Source organism: Zonotrichia albicollis, chromosome 1, assembly GCF_047830755.1.
Source record: "Zonotrichia albicollis isolate bZonAlb1 chromosome 1, bZonAlb1.hap1, whole genome shotgun sequence".
NCBI classification, from domain to species: Eukaryota; Metazoa; Chordata; class Aves; order Passeriformes; family Passerellidae; genus Zonotrichia; species Zonotrichia albicollis.
The window spans coordinates 67,792,774-67,818,738 of NC_133819.1; the positions used below are offsets into that span (position 1 = coordinate 67,792,774).

General features: G+C 38.3%; 1 protein-coding gene across 4 annotated transcripts in view; it reads left to right on the forward strand.

The window, feature by feature from the left end:
- LOC102074332 (uncharacterized) overlaps positions 1–22,595 on the forward strand; it is a 180,475-nt gene extending 157,880 nt beyond the window's left edge. For 3 of the 4 annotated variants that reach the window (XM_074543821.1, XM_074543811.1, XM_074543825.1), the window contains 3 exons: positions 7,205–7,414; positions 17,147–17,288; positions 18,236–22,595. In XM_074543821.1, coding sequence (XP_074399922.1) covers positions 7,205–7,414; positions 17,147–17,288; positions 18,236–18,264 — 381 coding nt within the window. In that variant the 3' untranslated portion in view covers positions 18,265–22,595. The remainder of the gene's footprint in view (positions 1–7,204; positions 7,415–17,146; positions 17,289–18,235) is intronic. The other variant, XM_074543834.1, reaches the window with a different exon arrangement.
- Positions 22,596–25,965: the final 3,370 nt, after the last annotated feature.

Consider the following 25,965-nt stretch of genomic DNA (forward strand, 5'->3'; position numbering starts at 1 on the left):
AACTAGGAACATTTTGGTACTTAGTAAAACTTTACAGCAATTTCACTATTCTTTGAATTAAAAAAAGGAAAACATAAATTAAAATTCAAAAGGCACCTTCCACAAGAGCACCATTTCTCAACCCCACTAGCACAAGCATACATTATGCCACTGCCTGCATAGGAGGAAATTTTCTGAAGCTGAAGAGAATGCAAATAGAAGCCACTAGTCCAATGTATTTTAATTTTAAGTTCTCAGCTGATTTACTGTCCATGTAATGATACAGGTTTAAAAACATTTTGCTGCCAGGAAAAGATCTGTCCATCTGATGTCAGTCACAGGTGAATAAAAGCCTATCTTATTCCCAGACACACATCTTGAATTCACAAGGACAAATTGAATGAAATCTGTGAACATGGACTTGTTTCTTTTAACTATCTTTTTTTCTGCATTTAATCAGTTCCAAACATTAAAACTAAAATGCTCATTGCCAACAAATTAATTGACAAACTTAGCTCCTTTGTTTTCTGTTTACACATTAGTTTTGAACTGCATTGTTACTTACAGATCTGTCAGGGTTATTTTCACAAATTTTTCACAGAATGTTTTCTGTGGACAAATTGTATCCGATAAGATGAACTGCTCCATGGATCTATTTACTATTTGTTGTTTTTGGTGTATTTTTGGTCACCAAAGTCATATAGTATTATTTCTGCTTTCTGACTGCATTACATTTGTAAACAAATGAGTAATGAATAACAAATGTTGATGAGCAGATAATGAATAGCAGACACTCTTATTTACACAGATATGCCCTTTTGTGCATTAAAATCCTGACTTCCATAAGGAAAATAACTTTTCCTAAACACTTTTGTATATAAAATCCTGTCTGTCTGAAGTTACTGAAGATGCTTTCTTAAGTAACTGATTCCAGCATCCCTTGTAAAATTTGGGAAATGAGGCATGGAGAGAGATTTCCCTTGCCCATCTGAACCAAACCCACTCGGGGCTCGGAATATAGCAGGATTCTCTGGAGTAGGAAGGGAATGTACTTTATCTCCTTTCCTTAGGGCAAATCAATGGACAAAGACACTGCTATGCACAAGGAAATGCAAGAAAGCTGTGGCCTTTAATTTTTACTCACCAAGGTTTTTGCTTCATTGAATATCAGTTTTCCTTGAATTAATTCTTGAGATGACCCCCCCCCCTAAGATTTATTATTGTTTGGAAGAGAGTATTTCTACATTTGTATTTTTTTAATGGGTGACTGAAGTGTGGACACTTAAAACCACAAAAGATTGAGATCTGAAAAAATGGGATGATGAGCAGCAGACTACACAAGCAATGTGTGCAGTGTAGCTAAAGAATATGTGGCTGCACTTTGTAATATCTAAAAGCAGGAGATGAAAATCATTCCCAAGAAAAGATCTGCATTGCTGCTCACTGGACATATCCATGAATAGGATGCTATTGCAAATCACAAACAAAAAGACCTACTGCTGTTTCCTAGTGCTATGGTGCTAAGCAGCTTTCCATAAATCTATTCTGGGATTTCTCTTTAGTCATTTACAAAGAGGTTATTCTCTGTATATGCCTTTTATTCACCATTTAGTCTGTCCATGTCTGTTTGTTAAATAAATCAGGGAAGACTGTAACAACAATGCTTCAGGCATTCATAATTTGACTGAAACAAACAATTCCTGGATACTACTGGTCCCTTATGCTGGTCCATAACGTTGACAAATAGGATGATTTAGAAACAAGGTATCTCTCTGCAGAGTTGCCAGGAGCCCACAAAGGCCTTTGCTAACCTAAGACACTCACATGGCTCATTATTGACCCAGGAACGAGAGCATGTGCTCCCACCCCACCAAAGCATGCTGCACGTGCATAAATGTGTGTGAGTGCTTTGTGCATGTAAGGGTTAAACATGAGGGGTGTCGGTGTGGCTTTCTCATGGTGGCATGATTTTTGGCAATCCTAATAGCTTTTCTTGTTCGTGCCTTTGCTTGCCATTTCTCCAATTTCACGATTTATTCAAACAGAGTTGAATTTCATGACTTGTAAAGTGTCCCATCCTTCCTACAGTGGCTTGGAAACTTTCCCCGCTGTCACATCTGATTCTGACCAAGGTCCAGTGACAACCTCACTGGAACCTGGACACCACCAAGGTGCCTTTGACACAGACCGGAGGGATGTTTTTAGATATTTCCATGTAAATTCTTCTTTTACCAGAGTTGCTGGCAAGGTTTTTAGCAACATTTTGTCAGAAACGGGGTTTGCAATGCTTAAGGGGTGCTGTGCTTCCCTCAGAGGTCAGCACTAGACAGCTTTTGTTTTTTAAATTGTAAAGCTACGCTGGTTTAACAAAGATTGCCTCCAGGACAGTAATTCCCATATTTACAACTCTTACCACAGAAAATGCATTTACCATGTTTATGAAAGTTACTTGAAGTAAATACAGCACCCTTGACTTTTGATGTCTTTTTTTCCCCCTATCATTTCAACACTCTTTTGCCCTTTTGACTAAGTTAACAGCTTGTAACTCTTGCTAATTATTTGTCATGACCAGCGTTCAGTTTCACCCATTCTCAATTGGTTGATTTGGTCCATTTTACTCATTTTATGTGTTTTCTTTGAATGCTGTTTTCAAGCAGTTTTTTTATACATTTTGGAATTGATTCACATGATGTTGTTAATAATAATAATGCTGCTGCAAAGAGTTAAGAATCAGTAATAATTATAATCGAGTGTTTGGACTTACATGTATATTCCTCAACTTTTCAAAAGAGCTTTTTCATGCTGATGTCTTTTTTTTAAAGACACTAGAAGTCAGTCTTCCTCTCATTCTCACTGCACCTCAGAAAATCTGAGGAAATATTCTTTTGTCTTTCACAAAAACTGTCAAACAATAGAAAACATCATAGTACCTTTACACACTATCATGGCATTTTCTGTAGCCTGACCTCCGAAATATTGGTAATTATAGTTGGCTGTGCCTCAGTTCTGTACTATATTTATAAATTTAAATTTATAAATTTAAAATTATATAATATATAAATATTATATAATATTATATATACAATATATATAATATATATAATAAATATATAAATTTAAATTTAAATTTAAAAATATATTTGTGTTTAAAATGTGTTGTGCTTCAATAACGTATTTCTCTACACTTGGTGTGGCATAATACATTTATACAACAAAATACATTTTTATTTGTATTACAAATGTATTTTTGTTTTTTTTCTAGGTTATACACTATAATTTCCAAAGGGTTGAAATAATTTACCTTTTTTGTAGGAGAAATGTGTTCCACTCTCTTAAAAACCTGCATTTTTACGTCACGGTGTACGCTAAAGGAGCAGTGATTGAAATAATTGTTGTCAAGGAAGAATGTATTAAAATTATTAATAAGACTTAAACCCACATGAGACTTACTGAATCATCTGATCTGACCTAAATTCATGACCCTTCCTCCCAGTTCTTCCCTTCTCATACTTGCACAAAAATAGGAAGACCAAAAGGAGAAAAAACTGCCAACATAATAAAGGCCCATGAAAACTTGTACATTTGCATTAGGTCGACATAACATTTTATGATTATAATAATATAAACAAATAAACTATAAGGGCATGCACATCAGACCTCATTTCAAGCTGAACTATTATAAAGCGATTAACAGCCTCACAGTCCCGCTTTAATTAAGTTATGTTGTGAAATATTCAGCATTTGAACCTGTTCTGGCCTGCCTCTTTTATCATTGAATTACCATCCTTAATGTGTTTTTCTGCTGAAAGATGAATTTCATTTAAGGATTACTGTACATTGCTCTGGCATTTTGTGGTTTCCTGTCAGCCCTTGTGAATCTAGATCATTGCTAACTTCAGTTTTTCTGACATGTCCTATATGCACAGTCTCTTGGCTAGCCTGTCTCTATGGATTTATTAACTCATATTGTATTCCTGTAGAAATGAATGGACATTTTTGATTAACTTAATGATAGAAATTTCAGATGACAGTACAGTTTACTTTTGGAGCTTACTTCTGGTTATGTAGGCCACAGCAGCTCTCTAGTGACCTATCACTTCACAGAAATATGCTTTGAGAGTTTCAAGGCAGTGGACATCTGTCTGCCAAATACTTTCAGATGGTGCTAGCAAGGAGGGAATTGAAAGGGGTCTTTAAATCCACAGCCACAAACAGAGCTGTTCCTCCTTCTTGGAAGTGGTATTCAAATGTTATATTCCTCTTTCCTTGCTACATATTGAAGAGCCTGCCTTCAGGGAAACTCACACTACCAGGTGATTTGAGGAAGAGTTAATGAACAGTGCTCCAGTGAAGGGTCCTCCTTCCTTCCTTTCTAGCGCCGACCCCAGACCAAGGCTATGCAACTCACCGCAGCACCATCAGCTTTGGCAGTGCCTTTTCTCTTTCAGTTGTCAGATGAGCAGTCTGTGTTTTTGTTTTGGTTTTTTTTTTTGGGGGGGGACGATGACAGGAGGGATGGGAGGAGGACATGCAGAACAATATTATCATGTTCTCATGTTCTTTTGGCTAGTCATATCAATGTCCTCAGAGGGAGTTCACCAGATCTTGAAATGTGACAACAGATCAGATGGGTTTGTTTACTCCCACTATCCTGCAGAACTGTTTGTTCCTGGGGAGGAAGACAAGGACTTCTGATGCCATATCTGGTCTGATATGGATATGGATATTCCCCTTTTTGCCTGGGAATGGCACCTAGAGTCAAGAACTTCCAAAGAAAGTCTTTGCCCTGGCAAGGTGAAGGTTTGTTCAGACACAAAGGTTTGAGTAACATGGCTTGGGTTTCCCCACATTACCATCTGAGTGTTGTAAATTACACTCAGATCTGGCATTGATTGAAAAAATAGGTGATAATTTATTTGTGTGAAAGTAGTGGAAGGTCCATGCTCTTCCCTGTGCGGGACAAGTACAGAATGCATATTACTGCCCCCACAGCTCACAGCTCAAACAGGCCAAACAGAGCTGAAAAGAAGCATGTGGTGTTCATATCCATGGCTTGCAAAACACACAGTAAATAAGCTCTCTGTTAGTTGATAGGGACAAGCACAAGAGAAGAACAAGCAGATTCACTGAAAGTGAGATAAGATGAAGGTCAGACAAGAAGCAGGGGAAAGCATGGGACTGATTCAGGAGGGAAGAAAATTTTGAAGAAAAGAAGCGAGCAATGCAGGGAAAAATGCCTCTAGCATAAAAGGAGGATTGTGACAGAAATCATCCTGTTTGCTGTGTTTCTTGTAGACTGAAGTTCTGAGCTGGGTCTCTCAACCATTTATCTTACCCTAGATCAGGGAGGAGACACGAGGCCAGGAAAGCCTTGATGCTCTTGAATTGGACAGGTTAGAAATTCTGGTAGTGAGACACTGGGATGAGAGAGGAGGGTAACCACTGCAGGGGCTGTGGTGTGGCAGCTCTTGCAGCTGCTCCTCTGTGCTCACACAGTACCAGTGGATGTTGCCTTCCTGCTTTATTGAAACTACTGACCATGTTAATTCTTATGGAGCACTGTGTAATGCAGGGATGTGTCTTGTGTGTAAGACAGAAGAAATACAGGCCTTGTCCTGTCCTTATGGCTGCTGTATGTTCCTAATATATTGTCCTGAATGAAAGCCTTTGAACCCTAGAGACTTTGGTGTGGAAAATTCAGACTGTCCTTATTTTATCCTTAATTTCAGAAGACCTTTCCTTTTTTTAAAATGTAAAAAAAAAATTATTAGGGCTGATGTAAATGGAAGCTGGTGCTAAAATGAAGCATCCTATTGTTCTGTCGTTCCTGGAAAAGAGTTGGAGATAATTTCCTATACATGTTCTTGCTTTCTTAATTCACCTAAAACAAATCCTCTCCTAAGGCAGTGTCCCATAGTAGCAGCATGCACGTCAGGATTGTGTCATTGGCACACTCTGCTAGTTATGGGATTCCTCGTAATGCGTAAGAACAGCTGAGGAAATGTGAACTGGAACACAAGCAAACTGAGCTAAATCTAACTTTTCCCAAGTGAGGGCAAAAATTTGTATCTGGTTTTTGCGGTCTCTTGTAAGAATCTGACCTCTTCATTTCAGCAAAAACTAAAAGCAAGACTATGCACAAGAAGGTTTTGATGTACTGATCTTAAATGAGAGCTTTTCTTTAGCTAGCTTTGTGAGTAAGTTCCAGTTGTTTCTGCCAGTGTAATACACATTCTTGAAAGAAAAAGCATATGCTACGCCAGCAAAAGTGGTATTTTGTCTACATTAAATAGAAATGTTAGGGAAGAGCATGCTGATGTATTGTAAGGATGTAGCAATATCACCAATCCCTTTCTTCCACAAACAGGAGTAGCATCTCATGGGAGAAAATGAATGACGAAAAGGTCTTGCAAAAGTGAGGGTTAAAAAGCTTATGTTTGCACTTCAGGGGAAGTATAAAAATAATGCTTCTCATCATCATTTCTAGTTAAGGATAAAGCGTGCTTAAGCCTTGTGCCATGATCCATCTGAGGTCTTGAATTCTGTGTAAAGAATGAACTGGACTGTGTAAAGAATTAACAGGATAAAGGCTAAATGGAAATTCTGACTGATGTAGGGAGATACAAAACCTACCAAAGCAAACATGTTTAGAGCAAACTAGGAAGCTAGGTAACTGTTAATAAACTAGCTTTACACAATGCCCTAAAATACACCTAATTTACTCTGCCTCATCTACAATTCAGTTAGCAGCACAAGGTTATTTTAATATAATACAGAGATCAGAGACTAAAAAGTGCTTGTGGGTACAGGAGCAAAGGCTTCTCAAAGAGAGAGGAATACAAATACTCGCTCACAAAATTCTTGGGAAGCTTTTCTTTTTTTTTTAATCAGCATTGCCATTTTATTGTTTAACCTACCCTGCTCGATCTCCCTACTTTTGGTTAATACAGGAGTCAATTACAGCTTCATCTGTGCAGAATTAACTTTATAGAATATACACTGGGGATTTGTCTATCTCCTCTATTTAGATCTATGTCATAAAAAAATATGTAGTAGAGAACTGTGTGCAGCGCTGCATATGGTACAGGCTTTGCAGATTTATTGTAAAATCATTTTAAATCGGTTAAGCTCTTGCCAGAAGTTAATTAAATATATTCCTTTGGTGGGGGGCGGGGGGCTCTGTGTGTGTGCCGTGTCCGGGGGGCGGGGGGCTCTCTTTCACTAGGTGGCAGTGTCTGATTACATCTGGAAGGACCTCGCCAGCCAGCCGGGTGGCTCCAGCTGTGACCTCCAGCGCCAGCATGAAATGCCCCACGCCGCAGCCATCTGGGAAGGCAGCACCACTGTCCACGTCTGTGTCTACACGGTTCACCTCAGCGGCTTCCAGGAGCTCCACAGGCGCTTCCTCAGGCTGCCTGATGGGGCTATCATCGAGGTAGGTCCGAGCAGGCTCCTCGCTGCCACATTTTGGAGGCAAAGGGATGCATTGCAGAGCTAGGCACAGCCAAAAGAGGAAAATAGGCCGTGCCTGACCCTGCCTGAAATACACACTGAAAGCTGTAGGAAGACCTCACTCCTGAAGAGAAGTGTATAATCAATGAGTTAATGCTTTTGCAGTGCAAAGTAGCAATTTCGGATTGTTTATAGAGCCATTTAAAGGCAATTATGTAAGATATACATTGAAACTACACACATAGAGATTATTTATAAATATATATCACTTAGAACCACATAAGGTCATTCTGTACAAGAATTATTATATATATATATATATATATATATATATATAAAAATATACAAGGTAAGAAATGTGCACAATTTAACGGGCAGCTATTACTACAAGTATGGCCATTCACTTAGTTTGTACTCAGATTCACAGAGTTAAGGCACAGTTAGACTACCTACTGGCATCTTGTATGTTTTAGATTGAATCTTGGATGTTGTCAGCACTTCAGCAGCTTGTGCACTAAAATACAATACAGGATGTTATTAAAGAGATGTATCACCCATTACTTGTTTCATGGGCTGCATTTTGTTCATTGCTTTGCCATTTTTGTTCTAAGTGCTTTGAAGAAGAACATTTCCTTTTTGCCTTTGGTCTTATGTTGAGAGACTCTTAAAAAAAGATTGGCATTTAAGAGAAAGTAGAGTCAAAGAATATTACCTTGCCTACCCAGATAAGAAGTGGGAGCATCATCACAGAGAACTTGGCACAAGTGATGATGAAACACAATGTTTTCATCTGCACACTTCTAAGGTGAAGATTTGAATACGTCTTTCCAGCATGAGGCAAACATTGCATTCTGCTCCTTTGGTTACTGGTTCAAGGCTGTTTTCTTCATTAAAGATTTTGCTCTTAATGTCTTTGCCCTACTTGGCTTTTTAAAGAAAATTTAATTTAAAGGAAACTGTCCTCAAGGATTTCAAACATAATTTTCTGCCTGGGGAACTTGTGATTCACCAGAGTGAAGACACCAGAGTCTTCAAGCTGGCCAAAGAAAACAAGAGAAGGCATGTGGCCTACATGAAGTAGAACCCAATTACTGGAACAAAGAAACTGGCAAATCCAGGTGCCCAAATCTGTTGAAGAAACTCCTAATGTGAATAATTGCCTAGACTTTTGCAAAAACACCTTTTCCATGTTGGAGGTCAACCAGGCAGCCCAACTCCTACTTTCTGCCTGTTACAAATGTACCTTTTTGCAGAATGGTTTTTCCCAGTTACATTTTCCTCAGCTTTTCAGTGGTGAGATTTAATTCAGCTTCCACCAGGCATTGGAAGGAGGGTCTTTGAACACCTGAGGCAATCCTAATCCAGTGCCCTGTTTCAGTTCATTAATGTGAATCTGTTTTGTACTTCTGAGAGAGAAGAAATGTATTGTCATATGAGGTAGCTTTGTCTTCCCAGGTGAGCTTTTGAGAAGCTTCCAGCATCCACAAAGTAAGCAATGTATAATGTGGATAGCTGAAGCCACTTCTCCTTAGTTTCCCACACCAGATCATAACATAGCCTATCCCTAAAATTCATGACTGAGTCTTCCTCATTGTCTTGAAAGCTGCACATCTAATTTAGGAGATCAATGCATGCTTTACAGCATTTTTACTTGTAGATCTAAATGCAATTACATGTAAGAAATGTGCTTAACTAAAAATTGCAGTAAAGCCCATATACAGATCTTACATTTAGCTGATAACAGATGTAATTATACATTTGTGTGTTTTATAGGTCAGGGCTTTCTACTTCAGTTCCAAATTAGGAATATTTAATGAATTTTAAAACTATACACTGACAAATGAGAAGTTTGCTGCCATGGGGAAAAATACACCTGAGCTTTACTACTCTCTGCTGTTGTCACCCCTCAGGAACTTTATTTTCTTTTTACCCTTTACTGCAGCTAGACAAGCAGGGGTACTTGAGTGGGGCTAGAAAATTGTTTTGGAGCTGAAGGGTGCATTGCAATGTTATGTATAGTTTGTAAAAGTGTAGGAGATGAAAGGCAGCTGGGCTTCTTGGAATAATATTTTCAGTTTGCTCCCTCTGTTGACAATTTGTTGTGTATAAGCACTTTCAGTTTGGCTATCTAGAGCTAGTTCTAAAGACTCAGGTGATTTAGTTAGGTAAACCTGGTCTGTCATAGGGTCAGGTAAACTAAATTTTGCTCCCAGTGACTCAATGGAAAGATTTTTCTGGATCCCTATAATCTGTTTGGTCAGAAGTCTCCTGTTATTCTAAATTTAATCAGCTTCCATTGGATCACTCATTGGTGTAAATAAGATTTCCCTTTACTAGAAATCTACCTACATAATATAATTTCATAATCTTACCTGTTTTATTCTGAAATGGGTACAACACCTCATCAAAAGAAACAAGATGAGTTTGCATTTTGCTTTTCATTCCTCTCCTCACTTTTCCAGCAATGGTGAAGGAGGGAAGGCTTTTCTTCCACACTGGTGAGGGCAGAGAGTATGATCTATTCTCTTTCCCTGTCATAGGAGACCGGGAGACTTCTAGGACATTCTGTCATAAAAATGACAGCTGCCTTTCTTCTTTCTTCATGATCAGCAAGCCTCTTTCTCCTCACCAGAGACTAGATATTTGTATGAAATGTTGTGTTGGGACTGTGGGAACACGACCTGTAAGAACAGGGGTGGTCTCTGGCAATTGTGACCTGCCCTACCTTTGTATATACATCTATCTCGTCTGCAGTGTCCACAGAGTAAGAAAACAATCAGTTTTCACTCATTTTGTTCTTCTGGATGGGCTAGTGCTCTGTACAACTGCAGAATGCAAGGAGAAATTCAGCAGCATCTGGGAACTGGGGGTTACATGCACCTTCTTCCTGTGAAACCATCCTCCTTCTTATTGCAGTGACATATCAAAGATGAAAATGTAATTATTTCAGTGTAAATTTTTGCTGGTTTGTTCACTTTTATTGAGGAACTCTGAAGGCATGTTATTCTCAAGGCAGCAAAATGAAAAGACTTTGACTTTTAATTTCTGTAAGTTTCAGGAATCACAACTGAAAGAGCCATAACATTTGTTCCTAAATACTACAGTGGAACCTCATGAATTTAGGCATTTGGGGACTAAGATCTGTCCATCAGATGTTTAATGCTTTGTGCCATTTACAGCATGATGGGTAGGTGGGTTTTGGTGGGTATTCTTCAAAAATAAGATGTTTAATAGGAGGAAATGAGCGATTTGGCAGAAAACAACACAGGAATTATAATTAATTTGAAAAAGTATGTGCAAATATAGGCATTGTTCAGAGGGCACCACTAGCATAAGCAGTATATTCTTGCATTCAGCTAATTGAGGGGTGTGTGCAGGCTGGTGAGATCTGAGGCAATGATTCTCTTGCCAAACCCAGGAACATGAGAAGAGCACTGAAATCACCAGGCCAAATTCTACCTCAGGTTCATGTGTTCAGCTCTTGCTTACTATAACTTCAGATATGTTTCTGTATCTGCAGATATTCTTTGACAGGCATAAGAGGAATTTTGTATAATCTTGCTGTGAAGTCCTTGGATGCTCATAAGGAACTCACTTCATATTTACAGCCTCATCCTACTCCTTTATACTTCAGTAAAAGCAAGATTCAAGATTTTCTCATAGCCCTAATCCAGCAAATTACTTCAATGTGAACCTAATTTTATTCAAGGAGCCAAAACTCACTTTAATAATAATTACCTTTCTTTCTTTTTTTTTTTTTTCCCCAGCAAGCAAAGCCAGTCTGCAAGTACTGTGTACAGAAGGACACTAGCTAGGAATAAATGTCCTCTAAGTAATAGCTTCTTTAAAATACTTATTTCTTTTTGTGTGGTATTGCCATTAAAGGTCCAGATTTCCTGGTATAGCTAGAAATTTCATGTCTGGTATGAAAAGTAGTTTTATAGGTTTCATAGGGATGAGGTAAAACTAACTGTTTTAAAAGGAGAGTTAAGTACAAGGTGACATGTATAAATTGCCCTAGAAATGTTAAATAAAAAGATTTTTTTTGAATGTGCAACATAAAAATTATAGAGGTTAAACTTGTAGGTGCAGTCTTTTTATCATAAGCATTGTAAAGCTCACAGAATTCACATGCAGTAAAAACCATTTTCCTTTTTACCTATATTTCCCCTTTATAGTAATTCAATTTAACTGTTGGCTAACCAAGGAATGACCTTCCCAAAATAAATCACTTTTCATGCTTTTCGGTATTCATTAATCTGATGTTATTGTAATATAAAGGAAATTATTGAATTTTAACATTTTAAACATATTTGAAATCGATGCACAGAAAAGTTAATGGTGGTGGTACGTGTTTGCTGTCTTCGTGGTGATAACGCCAACTTGGTGATTTTTATCTCGACTTTTGCTGACTGGAGTTGATTTCTTATTAAAAGGGCAAAGATAAGTCACTTTAACTCAACAAAAAATCGGTTTCTTATTATAGGCCTAGTAAACCTCAGCATTGTAGGGGAAGTTTTTGTATAGCATGATTTTATCTATCAAATAAGCCTTCACAAATGTCAAGGATTCATCCAATTTAAACTTACTGGATAAAAGAGATCTGTTTTCCCTAATTACTTGAAAAGTACCTAGCAGTAATAGGATAAGACAGCGTAGGTGACTAGCCAATTACTTAGTTTAAGCTATTTACATCAATCCATATGCTATAAATTATGTCTAAACCCTCCTGCACTTCTGGAAAAGTGAATAAAATCATATAAGTTTATTTTGAATACAAGATCAGATATGGTATGCTGAGTGACACTTAAAAAGAATGAAACTGTAACCGTAGCTTATTTTCTGAAGCAATCTTGACACTAATGCTAAATTGCAGCTTGGAAACATCTAGCATTTTTACCTTTATGAGAAAAGGCTTTTTACATATTTAACATAATTCTAGGGAAAATATACTGGAATTATGTATAAAGATATGTACACTGTAACCAAAGGGCATTTATAGTCCCCAGTAGAATACTTACAACAATTTTATTGCCATTTGGTGTCATTTTCTAACAGATATAAAATACAGCCAGTAAACAAACTAGACTTTAGATTTAAGCTGACAGCTGTTCCTTCAGAAGCAATATTCAGATATTTAATCTTAAGAATACTGAATATTTTACAATTGTTTGAGCAAACTATACTTTTAGCATGTGAAGGACTGCATGCTTTTATATACAGTTCTTGGATCTGATAATGACACTAAAAAACAACCTTAGAATAATCTACACATTTGTTGCTCTCTTGTATTCCCTGGGCAAATCAACAAATTGCCTCATGTTTTATTCTTAATTCCACAAATTCTTTTTTTTATACACAGTGTTGCTATGAATATTGGGCCCTATTTTTTTTCCTGTGTGCATAAGCCATGCAGTTGACTCCAGCACAGTTTATACATGGATGTGAGTGCAGCTTTTTCTGGCCTTAATTTCATTAAAGCAACAAATTCGCCTATTTACTACAAAAGCCCCATGTGGTATTTTCATGAAGAGTCTCACTTCAGTGGTCACTAAAGGTCTATGGAGGAGAGAAAGAGGGAGGATTGCTCCAGATCAGTACCTGAGGTTGGTGCCCATCCTCATGACTTCATCCTCATCTCACCAGACACTGGGAGGGAACAGCACAGCTCTGGCTTTTGTGTGAGGATGTTCTGGCTGGGAGAGAGGCTGGGCAAAGGTAATTACTTGGTGTAAACTGACCCACTTTGGATGGCTTCAGCAGCTTCATGCCAGGTCATCCACAAACATGGCCTATTCAAACCAACCATGACTTGATTTCCTGGAAGTCCCTATAAAAGCAGGGATTAACAGGAGAGGTTTGTCCCACAGAAGAGTGATTAAGGCATGTAGGTGTGTACATACTTGTGGGGTGAATAGGCTTTACCACATGCTGCCTGCCTAATTCTGAGATTTAATCTTGTCCCGTTAAAAATGCAATATATTTTGCAACTGCATTCAGTGGGAGCATGATCTCTCTCAACATGCATTGAGGTTCAGTTGGGAATCATACATTTTACCAGCTCAGCTAAGGGATACTCCCATGGACAAAGGCAATTGGATCAGTATATCCTGCAAACTTACAGCCCTTTTGTCCAGGGTTGTGGCAGTATAGCAAGTTTCACCTCAAATAAGAAGTAAACCAGACTGTTTTAAGTTATTGCTACCAGTATATATCTCTCCTTTAATGTTATAATTATATTCAAGGTAATCAGTTTAAGAAAGAAAGTAGTTGTCCAGGCAGCTCTTTTCATCTCACTGAAAAGATGAGAATAAGGAAAAGAGATTTCCTGGAGAAATCATGTGCTTGTATGCTTTGTTCTGAAACTGATCCAGCCCATCTCACATGTGACATGTAAACCCTGTCCTGAAATGGACCCAGTCTGTTGCTCCTTGCCCTAGTGGTGGGTAAGCCAATCCCTCTGCTGCAGGTGAAGTGTATGAGCATGTGTCTCAGCTGAGCAGGAGTTATTTCTCCATATCTTCTGTTTCAGGTTGTTTCCATGTGAAGTAAAAGATTAGGTCCTTGCCTTTTTTCAGTAAATTGTGGTATAGTTTTAAATGGAAGCTGTGTCTATTAACTGAGAATCTGTGGTCAGGACTACGTTGCAACAGGATGGAAATGCAGGAGGCAGCCTTGCAGCATGTGGTCATTTCCACCCTCCCTGGTGTTCTACAAATCTCAGATTTGATATACTCTGTACCCCAGAAAGTCATAGAGTCATGTGGAAAAAGATGTCTTTCCTCCAAATGGCCATGTCCTGCTTATCCATGCTGCTGTCTGTGCTCTGATAGGAGGAACAGGAAAGAAATGAGACAAGTCCACTGCTGGACATTTTTAGCAGGACTCATTGGCTTTCAGAGAACTAAAAAATTACTGAAAAACCAGAACTACAGCCTTATAGTCTTGTTCTGTATATTAATATTCAATTTTAAATTATACTGGCATCCTTTTTGCTTGCAGAGAATGTGGGGTGAGGCTCAAGGGTTGCCTACCTAATCAACACATACACAAATATATTGTGCTAATGGAAATTTTAATTTCTTTTTTCTTGGGGTTCTGAAGAATTAGAACTCTTTCCCTCAGTTGCAGAAGGAGTGGCAGCAAGTTCAAGCACACCCATTCAGTCTGAGCCAGTGCTCAAGGGAAAAATGCTGCCATCACTCTCTAGTTGTATTAGCTAACAGCAGTGAGGATAATGAAGGGGTACTTTAAAAGCGTTATTTTGTATTAAAAAAATACATCTTTCAGTTTCAACTCACTTTCAACACCAAGATTTGCTGTATTTTTAGTGATTTTCAGAACAATTTTATGCTGAAAGGGCAGAGCCACTGATTGTTGCAGAAGGTATTTTGTGCTTTTAAACACTTATAATCTTTATTCATCTATCACAGTTTTACCTGAATCAGCAGTAAAATCTCTGAAGTCAAAGGATAATTGCCAAAACAGCATTAACTTACTTCATCTGAATAAAAAAATAACCTTTGAAAAAGTACCTTGCAGCTACACAGATTGACAAAATGCATCAATTATATTTTTGCTCACTTTATAATTACACTGCAGTAAGTGCACAGTGAACTTTACTACATGGTTGATTAACCATAAGGTTACTGCTATTAAGTCACTCTCAGAAACAACAACTTGGACTTTAATTTAAGAACATAACTCTGCACAACATCTGATCAAGTTTAAAAATCTGACATATCTATACAAGCTTCAATTTGAAGTTCACAAGTAAATGATAGCATTTTAAATGTAGCAAAGGGTTCCTATTGCTTCAGTCAGACATGCTGGGTATGTGAACAATCAGGTTTGGAAGAGCTCTTGGTATGTGTTAACCAGCACCAAAGGAAAGGCTTTTCCAGTGAACTCTGAATATCCCCTGTATCCTCGTTTTTCTTGCATAGAAACAAGTCTTATGAAGAGCAGGGGAGGGAGCTGGGGTTGTGTAGCCTGGAGAAACAGAGAAAAGGGGTGATCTTACCCCACTACAGCTGCTTGAAAGGAGGTTGTGGCCAGGTGGAGGTTGGTTCCTTCTGCCAAGTAACAAGCAACAGGACAAGAGGAAATGGATTGGGTATTCGGAAAAATTTCTGGAAGGGTTTTCAAGCACTGGAAAAGGCTGTCCAGAAAAATAGTTAAGTCCCTGGAGGCATTTAAAAGACATGTGGGCATGGCACTTGAGAACATGGTTTAGTGGTGGACTTGGTGGACAGCTTATGGCTGTACCAAATGGTCCTGAAGGTCTTTTCCAAATCTACCTAAATGATTCTAAAAGCTTTTGGGGAATTATGGTTGCAACTCCACTGATGATATTTCCACGTATTTTTTTCAGATTATTGCAACTGGAAAAATATTTCTGTTTCTGTTAGCTCACTGACACTGTAGGCCTGTCTCCTGTCTTCTTGACTTTGTATAATGCAAAACTGTTGCTATGAAGTCCTACCATGATGTTGTATCTGTTTTTGACCTGCCCTGATATGTGTTTATGCCATGAGAGAAACAGCTTTAGACAACCTAAAACTGAACTATCACTTAGTTTGAAAGAATAAAACTTAAAATAAAGTAGCAGCTGTTCTGTGAGAAGAAAGAATAGCCTGGTACAGAGAACCCTGCCTAGGATGTAGGATGCACAACACCCTTCCAGTATTTAGTCTCAACTTTTTATGTGAGGTGGTGCATACTTACTATGTTGCCTGTTTCCCTCTGTTCCTGGGGTAGCAGCAGACAGAAAATAAGAATATGAAAAAAAATACAATAGAAATTACTGACTATTCCCTTACATGTACCTGTGTTTGGAAAATTTATTATAGCTGTGCTAAACTAGATTGAGAATAGTAAAATTCTTTAAAATATTACTAGATGACTGTCTCAACCTGCTTTTTCATGCTAACATTTGAGTAACAGCAGCTAGACAGAGCTGAGCTCAGTTACTTCTCAGTATCTGAAATCTGATTTCTGTTCAAATTCTTCAGAGCAAAATTTCTCTTTTATGGGCACTCCAAAATATGAAAACAGTTGGAGTCAGGGCATTCTTGTGCAAAATGCCACCCACATGACACAAGCTGAGCAGCTGACATGTGATGTGGTAGCTACTAATGAAGAGAGCTGAGTGTGATGCAGTGCCTTGGCTTTATAACCAATTTCCAGTCCTATAACATCACCTCCTCATGGCCATGATTTCCTTCTTTGAGTGTATATTCTTTATTCATTCAAATCTTCTCCATGTGTCAAGAACATCATAAGGAGAAATTATGAAAAGCAACGAGTGTAAAAATCCCCATTCCATTGTTTTACTAAAGCATTTAGAGTGAGAAAAATTAGGTGAATTCACATTTCACATATGTTTAAATTGTTAATCTCACTGCTCTATCTGTATTAGTGAATACATTTACAGTAAGTTTTACTTTATAATATTTTGGCAGAACTGTTAGAAAAATTGTCATAAGCCCAGGAGTGGAACTGAACCATGAAAGCTAAACTGTAAGCTTCTGCAAAGCTGGGTTATTAGTATGACAGAATAAAATTTCACACACACAAAAGCTTCTAAGCTGTGATATTTTGAAAGCAAGAAGGGAGGGACGGGGAAGGGTAATCAAAGTCATCTATGTTCTCTCTGATACTTCACTGAATGCTGCCATAATAATATGTTGGTTTTGTCTGTTCTGTTTTTCAGGCATTTGGTGATGTTGGTGAGGAAAGCCTTTTGTGTAAAGTGAGCACAGACCAGGAGCGTAAAAGGGAAAAGTACAGTGTGCTGGGTGCATCTACATGTATCAAGCTGAGGGAGAGGAAAAAGAGTACAGCAAGGTGGAAAGGTATTATTTTCAATTTCTATACCTAGATGAAAAACCTAACAATCCTGATACCTAAGCATAAAATGTTGGGAGGGGTAGAAAAAAGCAAATAATTTTAGAACAGTTTCTTTTGGGAAAGCTAAGGTGTGATCAGTGACAGCTGAAATTTCACAGTTGTGTTTTCCAATGTGTCTTCATCCCTGGGTAGTTTCATCAGCTGTTGCAAGAATCCTGAAGACTGAAGTGCTGTCCTTTACCCAAACACTGTCACACTTGTCATTCAGCATCCTAATACAGTAATATAATCCAGAGTGATCTAACTTAGGCAAGGATTTAAATTATGTTGAGGGCAGGCTTAAATCAGTTATCGTATATATATATATATATTTAGGTATGTGTCCAGACATATTGGACTAAGTGCAAAAGTCCAAATCTCTCAGACTTGTATTGTGTTTCCCACCGTGCATTGAGAGCCACTGGCCCCCTCACTGTGCCTAGGGAAGTACATGCAGGGTGGAACATCTGTGTCAAGTTTCCAGTGAAGTTGCTCCTGACCAAAGGTAATATCAGGGTGTTTGATGACAGAGTGCTACAGAATGTGCTGGGTGTCCTTAGGCATCACTGTTATTATGAGATATCAATTTCCTCATGTTGCTTATCAAAGCTCATTGTAGCTGGCTCCACAAATGAGTCCTATCACTGTCGGTTTTCCAATGCCCTCTAAGGAGTAAAATTCAGTTAAAAGCACCTTGTGTTACTTTTAAATTTACAGTAATCTTATTTGCTAACAGAAATACTTTGGAAAGTTCACATGAGCACAAAAGACACTTTCTTTTTTTAGGGAACCTGGTAAATTTAGTGTATGGGCTCTTGCTCTATATCCCTCTTGTTTGGGGGAGGGAGGTCATACATTATTGCTGGTGTGTTTGCATCATGTCTTTCTCTACATCCTTTATTCTAACCTTCAGGAAATCGCATTGTCCCTGACAAGAGCTAGTTTCTGCAGTAACACATGGCCTGTGGAGTTGTTTACATCGTGATCCACATCCATGGTATGGCTACTGTCTGATGGGATTTATGTTTCTGATGGCTGCATTTCTGCCCATGCAGCGTTGTCCTGTGAATGCTCCCTTTGTAGCTCTTCTGTGGCTTCAACAAGCTGTGCAGTGTGGTGAATTCACAGGATCAGATCACAGACTGGATCATGAAAACATAATTATTTCATGTGACTTTTTCTCCCTTCACAGTTGTGGGACATTGCTAGATTTCTCAGGTTTGCTTGTTTCTCCTTTTTCAGCTTTGCTTGTGCATGTTAGCTGCAGTGGAGAAAATGTTGCTGATTTGTCTTTCAGGTTTCATGACTAAAACATTAACAATTTTCAGTAATTATTCCAAGTGCAATGCTATTGTAATTGCAAGACTGTGACAACACCCAGAAGAGGAGCAATGATGACTTCATCCACCAGTTAGCCAAATCCCAACATGCTGCAAAACTTAAAAGATCCGAGAAACCATTTTTTCTGAAGCATTTGTGGTGGCCGTATCCTGCTTTCCTGTGAGCTACAGCAGCTTAAAGCATCCTGGAGTTTATGTTCATGCTTTCTTAGAAGTATTGAAGTTAGAACCCGTCAGTTCTCTTTAGTTAGAACCAGTCAGTGCATATTCTATTTGCCTCCATACAAATGTTTCAGAAATTGTCCATGCCTCAAAGGCAAGAACTATGAGAGACAACAGAAGAGAGTGGGAAGGGAAACACAGGCAAGAAAGATGAAATAATTTGTGCAAGGCCATCTAAGTCAGAGACAAATAGGAGAAATACAGGGCAAACTGCCAGCATCCTGATTCAGTCTTCCCTTTTTGTCCTGAAAATGAAGCTAGAAACTGGAAGAAACTTACCTTACTGCTATTTTGAATAGTTTATGTAGAATTCTGTAGTCAAGGTAGTAATCAGTGACATTTTTTTAGCATGTTATGATTTTCTGGTGTCTCCTTGTTCACACTGATATGGTAAAAGTTTTTTCAGATGCATTTATCTTTGTAAGATCTTACTCAGTATTTTGAGCATCATTGATTAATAGCACTACTTAAATCTATAGTTCTCATCCACCTGCATAAACATTAAATTACATTAGGTAGTAACCTAAAGGTTTAAATGTCACTTCTGAGCACAGTTTTAGTTTGGGAATACAAGGTTTGGTTTCCACCTTGTTACTTGTTTTTTTTTTTTCTTTTTTTTCCAGTTTATTTGTGTGGGTGTGCATATGTCTATGGATATTTTATGGCTTATGCCCAGGCAGAAATGGTGTTAAAAAACTTCTGAATATCTACAAGAATTGATGTGTTTTTTGTGGCTTTTTTTTTGCATAAGATATTACTTGGATTACTTCTCTCTGTCATAACTGGAATAAAATTGCCTTTTAATGTTTGCTTTGCCTGTTGACACTTTAAACTTTTCTACATAACTTTGGAAAAGAAACTAGCTGAAGAGAAACCACCCAGTAACCTATTGCAGTTTCTGGGTGACAGTATCAAGATGCTTTGGGCAGTATCTTACTATGTGCATCTTCCTGGCCTCGGTTTTGCCTTTCAGCATGACTGACTATAATGGTAAAATCCCTTTGGCCAGTATTATACCCTGAGTTTCTCACCACTGAGTTAAGATATCCCAGTCTGGTTCTGTGAGATTTTAACTTCAGTGTTCTTAATACAGTGTTGGAATTTAGTCTGATGGTGGACTGACTTTATGTGTGGAACCACCATAGCTTAAGTTCTGATAGGACTGTGTTGATTTTTCTGACAAATGTGGATCTAGTACTGAAACTTTGTTCAGCATGAAGGACTTGACTGACCACTTTTATTCCTCCAGTTATATTGGAATGTCTCCACTGACTTTCATTTGATATAGGTTGTACAATTCTGTACATTACATATTTGTGAAAGTTGAATTTAAGGTATGTTTAAATATTAGACAAATTTACCTTATTTTTTTAATGTAGCATCCTACCTATTAATTTTGTTTTGATTACTTGCATCTTATGAGTTTCCATGTTTGTTGGTCAATGTGCAGTGGGTGGCGTTGGCTTTGAAATTGTTTTCTGAAGTGCTCTTATCAGCCGCATCATCCATAATGCTCAGTTGTAGTTGGATAGTAATTGCCTGTCTTTGCAGTGTTCCTTTGCAACAATTTTCTCCTGTGTAGCTATATATATGTAGTCATTACTGAAAAGTGTAAATAAAGAATCCTTTTAGTGGTGTAGTTTCCCTGGGTACCTACTGTGCTCTTATTATCTAAAACATACTCCCCATCTGTAGTTCTGTTCTATTAAAGGATAAAGACATAACTATGAATTAAAAATTAAAATGCTTGTTGTAGATTGGAGAGCAGGATCTATTAGAATATATCTGGTGCTAGGCTTCCAGTACAGTAGATAGATTACACTGAGCACCAGTTAAGCAAGGGGATGAAAAATGAGTGATTTTCATCATTCAGTTAAATATAGTGCTAAGTGGTATGTGCTAGCATTAAAAGCAAATTACTTAGCACTTCACCAATCACAGCATGAGAGCATTCCATTGGAAACAGTATTTTCAGTGATGCTCAGTCCTCAGTTTTATTAAATAAATCCACTGTTAATGCTTAAGGAAGCAGTAGAAGACATATTGCTATGATAATAAAAAGATTGAAAATGTAAAAATAAAGAGAAGCAGTACCTCATTTTAATAAATGTGCTAAGAAATCCTCCCTCTCTCTTAACAACAAAATTCCAAAGTGCTGGTAGATCTATAATTTCCTGTACTTTCTTTAGGTCTCTTCCTTCCTTCCTAATGAATGTGACCTTTCCTTTTTTTTCCTTCTTTATAATGACATCTTTTTTTCTCATAAATCTGCTGCCGTGTCACTGAACATTTTGATGAGCTTCTCTGATTCCCTCTTATATCTCCTTGATAGGATATTATTATCCAGTAATCTAAAGATGGGGAGCCTGATCCTCAGCAAAAGTACTTTTTGGCTGCTCGGTTAAAGACAGTGGAGATGTGAGAATTCACAGCACAAGAGGTTTTGACGTGGTTTTTGGCTGCCTTTATATCATGTAGCAACATTTTTCCTCCACAGCAATGAGCATTGGAAGACACTCAGATCTGTTGTCTGAACACATGGAAGATGTGAATAGTCATAAACCTTTCTGAGTCTCAAACCATTCCTAAGCCACTGCCGCCTCCCAAACAGGAGTCAGGAACTACACAAAAAAAATTCTTGGGAATGACACATACAGGAGATGGTCCAAGATCTGAGCCACAGATTGATCTTCACCAGCTAAATCAAATGTTAGAAGGACTTAAAATTACAGTTCAGCTGTAAAAATTACAGGATCAATGAGCCTACACATGAAGCTATTTTGAGTCCTTCATTTTCCCTGTAGTGACATCTTTGGGGAATCCTGTTCTGAGTTTTCTCTCACAACTAGTTTTGAGGGCTGTTTTCTTTGTGTTTGGCTGACATGGAGTCCATTTCCTTGTGGCAGTCCTCACAGTGCTGTTCTTTCCACGAGCAGCTGGAAAGGTGCTGCTTTGCAATGCCGGTGCCATTGCTGGGGCATGCTCGCACTCTTTCTCCAACATCCTCCTCCTCACCTGCAGGCGGGGCATGGGCAACAATTTGGGTGAGGACACAGCCAAGACTAAAACATTGACATTGACATTTTGGTCGAAGAGACCAAAAGGATGTTCCAGATATTCCATACCCTATGGCACCTGCTCAGCAATAACAGCTAACAGAAAGCAGGACAAAAGGGCGGCATTCGGTATTTATGACATTTGTGTTTTGGAGAAACCGCTGCAAATACCAAAGCTCTGTTTCCTGAGAAGTGGCCAGGCGTTGCCTGCTGATGGGAAGTAGGGAATAAATTCCTTGTTTTCCTTTGCTGGCAATTTATCAAGCTGCCTTTATTTTGACCCATAAGGGATTTTTCTGTTTTATCTTCTCCTCCCCCTGCTCCCTGCTATGGAGAAGAGTGATAGAGCAGCTTGGTGGGCATCTGATGTCCAGTCAAGGTCAACTCACGGATAAAGAGAAACATGTAGGAAGTGATGTAGTTCATCTCTTTTTAGTACAAATGTTGACTGGAGGTGTTTTAGTTTTCTTGTGGCCCTAAGTTTCTGGGGTTCTACAGAAATTATGTGATCTTCTCAAAACAGGTACACTTTCCACTGTTGCTTAATGTGTGCTTAATGTTTTAGTGAAGTCAGTGTATTCTACTACATCAGAAGTCCTATTTGTTGATAGTGTAGGATAATGATATTAGACCTGAAAGAAATATTTTGCAAAATCTAGACCTATTTCAAAAAGTTTCCTTGTGAAAAGTCTCCTTTAAAAAAAAAAATAAATTAAAAAGCAAGGCATTTAAGCAATGCTTTCTTCCTTTCATGAAGTAGACTTTTTATTCTCATTTCCCTGTCTTTTTTACTAAAATATAGACTCCAAAATTGGCCTTTCCCCCTGCCCTGTTTTACTAGAGCTTTATTCAAAGTACTTCTTTAAGCCTTAGCAGATTTTCTTTTTTTTTTTTTTTAACCAATGGAACCTTTCCTTCTCAAAATATTTGAGAACATGATATTTAACATAGATTTCAAAACATGGAATTGCTTTTTTCATTTTCCTGGCTGGCATATAATGGTTCTGATGCATCTTTCCTGGTATGCCAATCCTGTCATATACGCTAATATGAAATAATGACACAAGGTTGACTTAACTAGACATAATAGGGCATTTTTCTAAAACATTCTGTTTGGGAGGTATATGCACAGACCTTGCTACTTGTTAAAGAAATTGGAAAACTTCTTCATCTGAACTATGACATATATTTATAATAGCCTCCTACTCCAAAGGCATGGGGTCTTTACACAATAAAATAATAAAAAATTTAAAAAAAAGGATTTTTAAAAATCATCATGTTTAAAATGAATTTTAAAACTTCACCATTCACAGTAAATTTGGAGCAGCAACATCTATGATTGTGTCTAAAATCACTGCAAGAATATGCTTGTATATGTGTGCTCATGTACAGAATGAGAGCAGGACAGATTTCAGTGGCAAGGCTCTGTATTTTAAATCTTTCCAAAGTTTTTTTCTATTGTTGATGCTGTTTCAGTCTTTATTTTCTGTCTTGAATTAAAAAATAGCTGTTTGAAGGCTTTTGTGTTTTTTCCAGATATTATCTGTGAATTTATTAGAGAGCCTCTGAATGTCAGAGAACATGCTTTACTTTTTACATAATATATTTCAAATTAGAGATGAAAAAACCAAAAATCTTTAATGGTCTCATCACACGACTTTTTCACTAATAAGTGGTGGACAGGAATGGGTTGTAGCCCCCGATTCCCCTCTGCTCCCTCCTCTCCCTCTGCACTTTTATAAGTGTTGAAAAACTTGTTACAGTGACCCACCAACATCTCTTAAATGCTGATTTTCCTTATGAACCAATGACCTCATGCATGTGTATCTACCTTATCAGGGACACAACATTTTATCTGAGTCTGGGCTTGAGTGTATAAGCTAAGGGCTTGTCTCTGCCCCTCTGACAGGCTGAAGGATTTTAGAAGGGATGTCAAAAGAGCCAATACAGGCATGGCTATGTCCAAAAGGAAAATAGTGTGCACAGACTAAGATGTTGCATTCAGGTTGCTAATTTCTGGCTTTCCTCTTCTACCCTTGCTGTTGTTGTGGACACGCTCTCCTTTGAGCACAGCTGTGCAACCTGAAGAGATCATCTACAGCTGCTTTTTCATGCAGGAGAAGCTCCCATGGGAGCTTTCCCTCACCCATTTCAGATTGAGCAGCAAATACCTTCTGCTCCAGCTGCTCAAGCCTCATGAGACCATGTTTAGCCAAAGCAGGTAAGAAAGCATTCACATGAGCAGCTCTGATTCTGAGTGCAGTCATTGCTCCGAGAAAGGTGGTGAGGACAGGTGGGAGTGATGAGTTGTTCCCTCATCCAATACAACTGAGACTGAAGTGAATTTCTGACCTCTATGTGTGTGTGTCAGGTTTAAAGGTTTATTTGGAAGTCCTGTGTTTCTTATTTGATTATGAATGTTGCGAGTCCTTGAGGTAGGAGTCCTTACCAACAGCCTACTGGCTGGGGATGAAACATGGACTTTAGCACACATTTTAGACAGAGATGAAACAGAAAGCAGGAAGTGTGTGCATATTACATTACATAAAATGTAATTTATGAGTTTTTTTTATTATTATCATCATTATCCTTTCAATTATATACTCTGCTGCTGGGAAACTCAACCTGTGCCTAATTTACCACTCACATACCTTGGGGTAAGAATAGCGCTAAAATGGGAGTTGCCAACCAGCTTCAGACTCAACAACACTGAATAAGGATTGGAAGCCTCTGCATGTTCCCTGAACACAGTGGACATCAGCCTTCAGAAGCAAAAAGGATAATGGTTTGCTATTTAGAGTGCCAGCAGCTCTGTGAAGCTGTGCAAAATTCTGTGTGCTGGATAAGGAGTCGCAATCATTCTGCAGGCTGCAGACTTCCAAAGCCCACTCGACTGGGCCACACGCAGTCCCAGATTTTATACTCCTGAGTAGGATGAAATAAAAAGATGCTGAGATAGATACTGCTTTGAGTGAGGGACCCAGTGAGAGAACTTCTCAAGGCTTCTGATCAGATGGGACATGAAGAGGAGAGAAAAGGAGCTTCCTACAAGGTCAGAGCTTTGTCAGCGAATGCTGCAGTGTTTCCACTAGCTCTCAGAAAGGAGAGTGATTTGCCTGGGTAATTAGGTCAGGACTGTAGTAGTTTGGCCTCCTTTTATCCTTGTTATGTGGATAACTCAGATTTAGTTTTTCTTCTCCACGGACTCAGCAGTACAATTTCAAAATTGACATGGTGCTTATCAGAAGTTAGTAATTGGATAGTGCAACCCATTTGTTTGATAAAGCAGAACAGTTCATTTTTGGCTTCTAAAAGCTAATAGGCATTGTTCCTTCTTTGACATTTGATTTTAATGGCTGTAATGTTGCTCCTGTCTCAACAGCTATAAGTCTGGGTGTTTTCCTTGACTCCATGCTTCCTCTGCAGGCTTCAGGAGACTGTTTTTAACACTTTAGCTTCCAGAGTAGCTTCCTCACTCCTCCATATGCTGCTGTATCCTGTAGAGCTGGCAAAGGCAACATGCTAGGATTCAGGGGTGTATTAAAGCTGAAGGCAGAGGGACAGGTTTTCCCATGCCTGCATTGCTCTAGTTTATTTAGAAATGGTGTATTCATAAAAAATCCCCAAACCCCAAATACTCTCTGTTACAGTTTTGCACCAGCATGATTCCTAACCACCAGGAAAGATGGTTAGGTGAGGGAAAACCTAGATACAAAAGAGGTGTGTAAAACTCCTTTGACTCACTTGGCACTAAATGGACTTTTGTGAGGTATCACTTTTGTTACTATAGGACTGGGATATTGCAGCTCCTTTTTCTTTGGCCTTCGAGCAAAATCAATTCATGAACTATGCAACACTGCTTCAAGGCTCTTTTTATGAGACTAGACTAATCTACATATGGCATTGTCCCTACTTTATAGTCTTTTAATTGGCTACAAGTAGCTTACCATATTGATTAAAAAATTCTTCTTGTTACATTTAGGGCTATAGCTAATTATGATCTTTCTCCTTTCCTTGTCTTCTTG